Below are 12,500 nucleotides of genomic sequence, written 5' to 3' on the forward strand. Positions count from 1 at the left end.
ATTTTTGTCAATTCAACACTGTTGCTTCGTGACCTGTCGAAATTCAGGCGTGCAGTGCGAGATTTCCTTGCATTTTCAAAAAAAAATTGCAGGGATCAGACAAGCAATATTTAGTTGATATGAACATATTGCAAATTACACCCTGCCAGAAGAGCCTTTCTTAACTTGACGAGAAAGAAAAAATCGTGTAGATTCGTTATTAAGTATGCGTAAGCCGTTGCTAGGAGACAGTTTCAATCACAGGCCAAGTCTCAATCGCATATTGATTTTCGTACTGAAGGCTCGATTTTGACCTTCGCCTTGTCAAAAATACGATGCGCGCGCTGCCTAAACCTGTTTGACCGGAGTGACTAGCCCAGAAACTTGGGCTGCGGCGACCTGAAATACTTGACACGATTTCTGCAGAGCCTCTCCTGCTCGCCTTCTGGTGAGTTTTAGAGAGGCTCTGCTCAAAGGTTGTGCAAATTACTGGTTGAATTTCAACACGAATACGGGTTCCCACTTGTTCTTCTCACCAAAGAACTGTCGCATTTCTGTCGCAGAGTCAACATTTTTTAAAACCCGGTCACTTTGTTGAAGCAAAAAGTGAAAAAAAAAAAAAAGCCCGTGGCCACGGTCAAGAATATTTTTGAAAGCTTTATCGGTTTTTTCTCTTACCCAGTCATCTCAAAGGGCACTTTCCACTTTCACTGGTACAAATTTTCAGAATTTTCACTGGTCGAATGTAACACGTCCGACCACATCCCAGAATGCAAAGTCATGTGTACTGATATGTTCATTGTTCTTTAGCTTGTCCACATGAGCTCCATTTCAGTAGGGAGACTAAAACCGACATCTCTCGCAAATGTAGCCTCGCTTTGAAAGTGAGCATTTTAGGGACTAAAAAAAACTCAGCATCCCCTCCCATGGAGGCTTGATAGATTTAGTTATGATTTTGTTTGCGGTGGATGTGAAATTAGCTCAGGGGAAGCATTTCGTATGAACAATTTTTCATTTTGCACCAGTACATGTACATGAGCACAATCCTTTAAAGAAGGGCTTGGGACATTCAGGAAAATATTTTGATGTAAACAACACTAGAAGCCATTGGGAGGTTGATTTCATTTAATGACTAATTATGGATAATAAATGCATGCAATGACTCTCTGTCTACCGAGATACACCACGCGCAGACACGGAGGTTTCGTATGATATGAAACCTCCATTTCTCCGTCGGTGCGTTTTTCCTTCTTTAGATCATTCCTTATCGTCGACATCCATTGGGATTTGTTCTTACTTAGTCAGGGTGAGACGAAAATGAAAAGATGAGGTTGCCCTTCGGGCAAGCTGTTACTTGAGGTGACTACCCTCCCCTCGGTTACTAGCGCGAAGGTCTGAGGAGCTAGCCCGAAATTAAGTTGTTTATAAAGAAGAATCAGATTTATTTAATTATGCAAAATACAAGGAATAATATCAAGCATAGATATAAACTAATTCTTTGTAGTATTTTCAATTGATTCTTGAATGTGATTTTCGTTTTAACTTCAACGTCGTAGTTCATAGTTTGCCTAGTGTAATGTAAAATATATTAATTAAAACAGTTGAACAGTGAGCTATAGGAAAGATTTCAGTTCCTTGTTTGTACTGCTAACATGAACATCATCAACAAATTTGCTGAAAGTTTGGGAATGCCTTTAGTCAATTTGAATATCTACAGAATGCGTCTCTCCGTCTGCCGTCGGCCCGATTGCAATTTGCATTTAATCAACGCAGTTAACCCACATGTATGAAAATCTTTTCGCTTTGTAAGACCAGAAATTTTTATAAATCGCAAATGACTGTTTCAGAGTAACATTTTATTCAAACATGGGCTATCGGACAGCACTTTCGTCGCGCCCTGCTTAGTGCTTCTTATATATTACAGCTTCATCATCATAGTTTATTAGGGACGAGATATTTTGTCGTTGAGTGCAATTCGCAAGCGTTTCAACCTGGTTTTGAGAAAACATAAACAAAGGCGCGTAAAGCATCTCGGTAGACAGAGAGTCTTTGAGGAGCCAAAAACATTGTACATGTAAAGGGAAATTCCTGTTTGTGTAAGAAAGGAAGCCTACGTTTTGTTCGAGGTCCATAATATAACATATTCCTTTCCATTTCCGTCAGGAGCTAATGAAATTTTTTTGGCACCTAACAAATATTACCGTCGTCAAATTATATAATCTTTACCGGAATTTTGCTTGGCCTGTAGCCTGAAGATCTGCTAAAAACTTAAACATCCAGGAAGGCTGCCAGTATTAGGGTGAGAACTGACGATCTCCGTAATTGCTTACTGCATAGTTTGAAATTATTGTCTGAGAAAGTGAATTGTTTTGGCGATGCATTTAATCCAAGCTACATGTACAGTACTTTAATTGTTCATAGCTTAGCTTAACAGTTCATAGCTTAGCTTAACAGTACTTTAACTGTTCATAGCTTAGCTGGGGTGCAGGGATGGTGCAGTGGTGAGAGCACTCGCCTCTCACCAATGTGGCCCGGGTTTGATTTCCAGACTAGGCGTTATATGTGGGTTGAGTTTGTTAGTTCACTACTATGCACCGAAAGATTTTTCTCCGGGTAATCCGGTTTTTCACTCTCCTTAAAAACTAGCATTTGCCTGGAGCAGGCGTAGCTCAGTTGGTTAGTACGCGGCTTTCGGAGCAAGAGTTCCTCGGTGACTTCAACGTCTGTTTCGACTTTCCTCTGATCCGTGTAGCTGTAGCTTTAAATACACCTAAAATGGAGCACTAACAGAGGGAGTGGGGTAAAGAGCGCACTGTCGACGTCCATTGATACCAGCCTCCTAGCGGAAGGAGCCACCGACGCTAAATAGAGTTACTTTACTTACTTTACTTCCTGAACACACACGTATCTCACACGATCCAGTAAAATCAAAACCCACGCCAAGAAAAAATAATGTTCTATTAACTGCAATGCTAAGACAACAATGAGCACACCGATAAATTAATATATAACCTTTAAGAAGATATAATCATTAGGAACACATTTTATGGTTTACCTCCACTAGACGCTTTCACCACTAAAGCAGATGAAACATTCATCTTGTTGACATGGACTAGTACATTCTCAGTTGGTTCCGTCACATTTACTAGTATATCTACCTCGCCACTAAACTTTGAATTCTCAAGGTCAATGCTAAGTAGAACATCATAATGATCAGGAACAATGTTATTGGGAAGTCTAACATTCCACCATACTTCAGTGCCTGCAGTTGTTGGACCTGGGGTAGAGGTTGGTATGACCACTGACGGTGTAGCCTCTTCATCTTCTTTTTCAAGAGCTTCAAGAAAAGAACACATTTAAATCAATAAGCTTGCCCTAAGAGACTATCCAGAACACCAGGCTAGTTGGCTAAAGCTTATGCTTTATATGTATGTCAGTGGGAGATAATTTCATTTGTCACATTTGTCATGGGATTTTAGACGGAAGAGTGATCGATCAATTCAAACCAAATTTCCCTCTTTTTTTTTCAAGCTAGAAAAACGAGGAGGTACTTTAAACCTGTGCCATAGAAACAGTATATTTACACGAATTGAGGGTTGCGAAGGCGTTGCGTGACGCGTTACACGACTACGAGTGTAATGAAAACATAACTAGAGGGGGCTTTAAATTTCTTCACAGACTAGCCCAAAGAGCTCATTTATGTGTGCTTGAGAAAAACCGAAACATTGAAAATAATGATGAATAACATATGAGGATAAGGATACTTAAATAAACAATCAACATGTAAAAACCAAATAAAGCGTTCCAAGCTACAGCACAGAGCAAATGGAAACTCGATTGGGAGCAAGGGTGTTCTGTAATCTAATAATAAGCCCTGTGGTGGGCTTTGACTTGGAAATGCATCAGAAAGTTACGAAGTAAAATCAATAGTTTAGGATTAACTACAACGCGCAGTCACGAATAATTGATGAAGAGCCTTGCATTCAATTCATCCACCCATGTAGGCTGTGAGAAATACAACCACAACTACAGAATCCATGGCCCACTATTTGAATACTATTGAATATCAAAAGAGCCTATTTATATGTAGTTGGGAACTAATTTGCTTGTGGTCCTTGTGATGACCCTAATTCTGCAACACTGTATCTTAAATGATTGTTGCATTTCGTGAGGGCTAAAAATGTATATTTAACTTGCATATTGATACGTTTCCTCCATTTACATTTAAATCTATGATGCACTTCCGAGAAAAGAAGTCCAACCCAATTGTAAATCGGTCAGTGTAAAACGCAGACTGCAGACTGCAGACCGGGCGTAAAATGCAGACTGAGGTTATAACTTAAGTGTTGAAAAAGCCCAAACCCATTAGAAATGCTAACAGTTAAGCCTAAATATTGTTGTACGGCCTAATTAGGCCTAAGGTTAACATTTCTAAGGGGTTTGGGCTTTTTCAACAGTTACGTTATAACCTCAGTCTGCATTTTACCCCTGGTCTGCAGTCTGCGTTTTCCACTGACCGATTATAAATCTCTCATAAAGTCTTCAAATGTATGCATCCTCGCAGAAAACTGATTGTGAAGGTTTTAATATTTGTGTCAATGAAAAATAATGCCGAACCGACTATGCTTGACATGGAAAATATGCACATATTTATTGCCTATATAGCTGTACGCTAAGCAGTACAAAAGTATCAACACAACCTAAGTCTTATGTTACCTGCTAACTTGGAACGTGTATGTCCGAGAACTGCCGCAAGGATGATGATTACGATTAATAACAAAAGTAAAACTACTCCACATAATACGATCTTTGTCTTGCTTACAAACACGCCCGGAGAGTCTTGCACGATAAGGGCCTTTGAACCCATCTGATACTGGCAATCGACAAGCGAGCGATGCGAAAGCTGTCCGCTGCAGGTACGAAGTTACTCAGGAATTTAGTAATCCTGGCTGTGACTAGGTGGAAGACCGAAATGGAGAACAAAGGCGGTTACTCTCTCATGATGACGTAAGCAGCATTGTTTATCTTATTCTCGTATACGCCGAACTGCCAGTTTTCACTGTCACACCATCATCAAAACCATTGAGCAAGTTAAGTGCAGAATCAAAGAGATAAAAAAAGATGAATATTCAAACAGTCTCACAAAGGTTCAGGTCTGTGCGATGTTTCGTGCGGGAGATATTGGAAGAAATGTTTTACTCAAATTTATAAGGCTTTGCATGGAGACGCCATGTTTGTGTCCCTCTCTGGGGCACAAATATGGCGACCGGAAGCTGACAAAAACATATGTCATCGAGTTTTGCTATAAAAAGCCAGTAGTCGTCTTCTGAGAGCTCATAAATATCTATGTGAGTACTTTTTCTCATACAAGGACTGTTCAGATTGCAAAATCTCAGCGGACAAGTCACTTTTTTAACTAACGAGATAGCATTCGCGACCGCAATTTTAACATCGTGTCATCGTGTCACGCAAAAGCTTAGAAATTCAACCTTGCTTTATCACAAGACGATAAACCCCACCAAACTGAAAATTTGTGAAAAGACAAGTCTTCAGCTGTTCTAATAACTAACTAAACTAAAATCTGAAAAGGATTGATAATTCTTTATTTTTTAGTTTTGATGACGTCACATGAAAACCAAGGATTTGCTCAATTAAGAGGTTGTATGTCAACACATTAATCATCCGAAACCACTGGCCTCTGAAGCCGTCACCCTCGTCGCAACTGTTACTATGTTGAGATACTACATGAATAGAGATATTTTAAGAGATGCGGAGCGTATAAAAGGCTTACCTAAAACGAAACTTTGCCAGTACGATCAAGATGACTCTACGTAGAATTGAAGGAAAAAAGGCCATCGAGAAAAAGAATACCCGAGGAAACAAAAGTAAGTGTTTAGAGTTCTCAAGACCACTACTGATGTTACTCTGGAAGCATTTCCGGGCAGTTAATCGATAAAACTATAGGGTCTATGCAGGGTCGCATCGCTGAGATTAAACGAAGCAATGGCGAAAGACTCAAGAACTAAAGTAGCGCTTTTAAAGCTTTGTCGAGCACTTAAATGGTTTTACAATACATCAAAACGTTTAAGGCACGAACGTAAATCATGCTCTATTTTTCAGCGTGGAAAAATCCGAAGATAGATGAGGTAAACATCGCCAAAAAATATGCAGTTCTTAAAAATTCAACACGTTTATGCGTTCGGTATGCTTAGCGCAGGGATGCAAAGTGTTCTCATTTTATAGGCCTCCTGCTTTAAACGTAAACATAGCTTATGAAAATAATTACAGTCAACTTTCAGGTATTAGAGGTGTAAATTTCTTATTCGTCCAGCACCTTTTCTGAAATTTAATCACTTAATAAATAAATGAAGGAATAAACTGAATGAACAATTAAGCGCATAAAGTAACGATGTCCAAGAAATTCTTATGAGTATGTTTCACATCCTAGGGATTCAATATTTCCCACGTTGCAGTAATATTATATGTACAATAATAACGATTCTCTAAATAAAGGAGAAACACGGTATTGAAATAATTTCACCGTATTGAGTTCTTCACCGAGAACGATTGTTTGTCAGGAAAAATGCTGAGATCAGCTTTGCAAAAAGTCAGTAGCTCTGCACTTTGGATGGCTCTAATTTCGGGGGATGGAAGTTGACTATATATAATTGAACCTCGATTATTCTTTTTGCTTTGAGTGTTTTGTTTTATGAAAGCTTTCAGATTCACTTTCACTGATCGATGAATACGGCTAAAGTAACGCCACTTATCGTTATGTTCTGACAACCTTATCTCGAATTTTCGAGCAGAAATATCCACAACCGTTACGCTCTTTAAAATTACCGAAGCCATCAATTCGTCAGTTTCGCGGCATTTTTTACAATTTAACGCCGACCGTGACATGCTTTTAAACAGGTATTTGTTCTTAATTAGAAACAAAAGGTACATTGATAGCTAACGTGAAATGCCACTTGCATTTTGTTTTTTTCATTGTCGCCCAGCTCAGTTTATTCTTTGAATGGGAAATGTGCTCTCGAATGATGTAACTTTTGAGCGTACGAGAGCAGGGTTCGTGTCATGACCTGCTTAACCCCCGTGTGGGTAAATATACTGTAACAGTTATGTTAAGTTTGGGTTATAAGGATTTGTATTTGTGAAACTTGTGTTAACTTAACTTTCTTGAGCGGTACTACGGTAATGTTCGGATATTTGTAAGACAACATTTTATCATTACTTTAATAGTTCACTAAACGTGCAGCCAAATCGTAGTGAAGCTTCAGGGGAGCCAGAGCTCGTTGAAATGCACTTTCGTGTACACAATAAACTTAATTGAAGTATTTAAACCAATTCCTCTTTGAATATTTGACTGAAACATCAAACACCACACATGGACAAAGTTTTGAAACTGATTGTAAATCTACTAGATTGATTACAGATTCTTAAGCGCTCTTATTTCGCCTCTAGGCCCTGGCTTTACAACAAATTTGAAAAAATGAGTCCTGGCATAGCAATTACTGATATTGTAAAAAAAAAAAAAAAAAGGTTCCTTTGTAATTTACAACGGTCGGTGGGCGTGGTGTAATGGTTGCGTCGTGGCCCCGTAAAGTGTTATGTTTTTGGATTGCGTTGTTGCTGAGATGGCATTTGACATTGGCATTGCCAAATCCATTTGCCCTTTCAGATTCAAATTTTTGGGCAAATTGTCCCATAATAATACCAAGACCTGGCAAAGAGTACAGAGGAAAATAGAACTTATAGAACGTCTGTTGAACAAAGAGCATTGCATACTGACTAGTTCGAAAGAAAGACAGACAGACAGAAAGACAGACAGACAGACAGACAGACAGACAGACAGACAGACAGACAGACAGACAGACAGACAGACAGACAGACAGACAGAAAGAAAGAAAGAAAGAAAGAAAGAAAGAAAGAAAGAAAGAAAGAAAGAAAGAAAGAAAGAAAGAAAGATCGTTTCCCTGATTTCTTGGTTCCCAATTTTTGAATTACCGAAACATGCCTAATCACAATGTAACTTTCTTTACAACTATGTTTCTGTGGTTGTTTTTGGCTACAGAAACTCCACCACTGGCATCTCTCTGTTTTTAAACAGCTAAACTGCTAAACGGGTTGGTTTTTAATCAAAAGTGTTCCTTGTAAAAGGAACAGCTGTGAAAAGGCACATCTGTTCCTATAACTGAAGCACCGAATAATTAGCACGGACTTTAATCTACACGCAGCAATAATTAGTTTTGCGAAGGACTATCTGTTAGAGTCATTAAATTCATACAAATAATCGTTCCATCGTGCTCATCCTATGCAGTTTGCGCCCTAATGGTTGAATTTAAGAGGCAGCTTTAGTCGCTCCAAATACGCTGAGCACCTCTAACACGCTATACACTTGACTCTTAAATCACAAGCCTGAGTAACTGATAAGAAAGTCTTGTTTCAGGTCAAGACTGAATAACCATCAACTTAAATTTTTCAACCCCTTTCCTATTACACTCCCCAGTTTTGCATGTATTTTTTAAGGATATTAGAATGAATGAATGAACGAGCGAACAAACGAGGGAATGAATACATGAATCAATCAATTGATCAATCAATCAATCAATGAAGAAATTAATGAATCAATGAATGAACGGTCAAACAAACGAACAAAGGAAGGAGAATAAAATTAGAAGTAAAAGGAGCAGTAGTCATACGCAGAAAATACGTTAAACACGGAAAACACGTTGATAACATAGACCAAGTTATTCCTGTTACAAGCCTGAGTTATTGATAACAAAATCATGGACTGTAGCATACACAGTCACAGTCTTGTTTCAGGCCAAGAATGATTACCAACATAAGTTTTGCAACCTCTTTGCTATTACGCTGACTAATTTTGGATGTATTTGTTAGGAGATTAGAACAAATAAATGAATGAATGAATGAATAAATGAATGAACGAACGAACGAACGAACGAACGAACGAACGAACGAACGAATAAACGAAAGAACGAATGAGTGAGTGAGTGAACGAATAAGTGAATGAACCAACCAACGAACGAGCGAATGAACAAAGAATAATATTATTAGGAGCAGAAAGTAGTAGTCATTCACGGAAAATACGTCAAACACGCCAAACACGTTGATAACAGAGATAAAGATACTCTTGTTACAAGCCCGCTGAGTTACTGATAACATGATCATGGACTGTAGTGACAGTCATGCCCTTCCGGCTTGTTATGCACACTGCGTATACTTTGCCTGGTAATGGCGTGTTTACCTGTTTTTCCGTATCTAACAAGTATGGCAAGAAGAGATTAGTTCAGTGTTTCATCGGCTACACCTGTACGACTAAACTGCGTAGTTTTGCAGATGTTGATGGAGTGTTTCCAGTGTTTAGCGTATTAAACGTGCACAGAGTGAATAGATTAACTGCTTTTAGATCTGCTGTTACCCCCACTATTCACCCAACTACAACTTCCTCCCCAATGTTGGCATTTTTACCGGGTTTAGCATGTAAAGCCTTTTAAGAATGAATCTAATTATTTTTGTTTTTTCGTTACTATTCATTATTATTACTTGTTTATTTTTTATAATAATTAATAATAATAATAATAATAATAATAATAATTATTATTATTATTATTATTATTATTATTATTATTATTAGTAGTAGTAGTAGTAGTAGTAGTAGTAGTAGTAGTAGTAGTAGTCATACACGCCACATAAGTTAAACACGGCAAACACTTTGACAACAGAGGAAAAGTTGTCGTTTGTAGGTGCGAGGTGTTAGTAGTGTGAAATAACTAATTCATTTTAAATATGTCAAATACGCTATACCAGGTAAATATTCCAGGTAGTTATTAAAAGTCATATCTATTGCTTGTTATCAAGAGATCTGAGATTACGAGATTATGAGTGAGTACATAGTTAGTTATAAGGCGCATTGCATCCACTTTGTTTCGTTAAGTGGTAACGGCGTGTTTCCCTGTTTTACCGTATCTAACATGTATGGCAAGATATTAATTCAATGTTCCAACTGTCACAAGTGTGCGACTAAACTGGTTAACTTTGCAGATATGTTGATGGAGTGTTTTCAGTGTTTAGCGTATTTAGCGTGTATGGCATGATTAAATTGCGGCCATCTACGGCAAACTGTTAATCTGATGGGAAATTTGACAATCGTTTTTTTTTTCCTTTGCAATTTCATAGTCATTTTCTTAAGTCGTTGTCTCCTGGTGCGTTTCCCAGGACTGATTGGTTTACATTTGGCTAATTTTGACAAGCGTCTTCTCGGACTTTCGACACCTCTCTCTTACAGGCATAAGAGGCGTTATATCCTTGGTGTGTTTCTTAGCTCTGATTGGTTCATCACTATTTTCTTGCTCGAACATTTCTTAAGTAGTTGTCTCCTGGTGCGTTTCCCAGGACTGATTGGTTTACATTTGGCTAATTTTGACAAGCGTCTTCTTTGACTTTCGACACCTCTGTATTACAGGCATAAGAGGCGTTAAATCCTTGGTGTGTTCCTTAGCTCTGACTGGTTCATTATTTTGTAATTGGTTCCTATATAAAGGCAGAAATCTTTAAAAAAAAAACCAATCCATTTCAATTCCACGATCTGGCAAGATGAGCAGACCTTGCTCCCAGCTAAACAGTAAAGCTATTAGAGATAAGGCAGAATGCGAAGTCGTAGCAAGAATAGAAAAGTTGTGTTCAGTTGTTGCCTTTAAGTGCGTTTGGCGAGTTGACAACGAGGAAATCGACAATGCATGGAACTGGATATGTGATAAACGGGATGAATGTGATTCCAAGATATCTAAATTGCGAGAAGTGTGCTTTTTCTTCTCGGCTATCAGCACTTCGAAAAGGGACAGAAAGAAGGGCGGAAAAGCTCCCCGTAAATCACAAGACATCCACGAAAGCGAAGATTCAAACGAAGAAACCACACTCAACGCTTCTCAACTTTCATCGCCGGGAAAGCAAACATATCCAGCGATATCGTACTGGGTGGCATGTCAAACGAGTAATGGTGCACCGATAAATTCGCTGAAAGTCCAAAGAGCAGTCAGTAGTTGTGGTCTCGAATATTATTCATCCAGAGCATCGCGCAAACAAAATAGTCAAAACTTAAATGTTCTATGTCAAGTGTTAAAGGATCACAAGAACCCTTGTGTAATGCAATTGGTGGAGTCATCGTATCAACACTGCCTGAGGTGAGAAAAGAATTTTCTACGGTCATTTACCATGCAAACAACTACTAATTTCGAGCCAACTACAGAAATTCCAGGGTGCAGTACCAGTCAGGGAGGCAATCATTGCTGTTTGTTTAGTTTTGCAATATAAAATGCCAATCAATGCGCCAGCTTTGATTTCAAAAGACTGCGTTTTATTGTCTTTAAAAAATGTTTGTTTTTATTTCTAGTGCTCTTCAAGACGAACTTGATATGAACAGTCAATCGCAAGAAGAGTCAGCGCCGTCGGAAAACGTCGTCCGTCTTCGAGTGGTCCTGGAAAACTTCAAACCGATGATGATCTCAACCGTCAAGGAATTACGTCGTGCTGGGCTATTGCTGGATACCTTCGGTTTGGATATAAATTTGCCCAATGAATCGCAGCCAGCCTTGCCAGAACAGGCGCCCCACAAGCCACTATCATGCCAGATTACAGTCCTTTGCAACGATATTCAACTTGTCCTGAGAAAACTGAATTACGCAGTCTATCGTGGTGAGGTCTACAAGATGACAACAAATCGCAGTTTACCTATCAGTACCTCTGCAACATGAAAACCTTCCTTAACAATTTAATGGGGAACGAAGCTTTTAAAGATCGCCTTGTTCAGCATATACAGCGAGTACTACCCATTCTCAGCGAGCCCGAGAGTTCAGTCATCCCACAGCTGAAAGTCAACAGAGACTTAATTGAGGTTCAGGGAGGATGGTTTTGGAGCTTTTCTGCTGGATCATTTGTCCAGGGCATTCTTTCCGAATCTCAGGTGAGGCGATAACATTGTAACCATTTCATAATGCTAACAATCTTTGACTTGTTTTACTGTTTTTCTTTTTAAATTAGTTTATGCTTTTTCTGTTTTTGAGTGTTAAAATGACCTCAAGATCTCCGAACAAGCCAAGAACAATGAAATATACCGTGAATACTTGGAAAAAGAAATTGGAAAATGCCACTACCTCTTCTCGTGATTCACAATTAAATGTTAAATCCTTTTTATTGAATTTTTCACACAGAAAGGCGTCGTAACTCCCAGAGCATTTGTGGACTTTGACAGACTAAAAGACCCCGAACCCAAATATTTTGAGGAAATTCTGAGGAACAGTCTTTCAGAGGACAAAGTACAACAGTTCTGTGCAGATTTCTTGGCATTATTTCGCCCAAAGAAGCACAAACAGCCTGTACCATGTGCGATTGGGTCGGCAGACAGTGGAAAGACCAGTCTTTTTGCACCAGTGTTCCAGATCATCCCGCTCAACCGTATTGCAAGGGTAACAAAGCAGAAGAGCTTTAATAAAGCCATGATC

General features: G+C 38.8%; 1 protein-coding gene across 2 annotated transcripts in view; it reads right to left on the reverse strand.

Annotated features, from left to right (window-relative positions):
- The window catches only part of LOC138041964 (glutamyl aminopeptidase-like), a 98,077-nt gene that overhangs the window by 30,553 nt on the left and 55,024 nt on the right, over positions 1–12,500 (reverse strand). The window contains exons 1-2 of one of the 2 annotated variants that reach the window (XM_068887670.1): positions 4,696–4,983; positions 3,035–3,316 (exon numbers count right to left, since the gene is read on the reverse strand). In XM_068887670.1, coding sequence (XP_068743771.1) covers positions 3,035–3,316; positions 4,696–4,846 — 433 coding nt within the window. In that variant the 5' untranslated portion in view covers positions 4,847–4,983. Of the gene's footprint in view, positions 1–3,034; positions 3,317–4,695; positions 4,984–12,500 lie in introns of those variants that run through there. The other variant, XM_068887669.1, reaches the window with a different exon arrangement.

The sequence above is a fragment of the Montipora capricornis genome, chromosome 3 (genome assembly GCF_036669925.1).
Source record: "Montipora capricornis isolate CH-2021 chromosome 3, ASM3666992v2, whole genome shotgun sequence".
NCBI lineage: Eukaryota > Metazoa > Cnidaria > Anthozoa > Scleractinia > Acroporidae > Montipora > Montipora capricornis.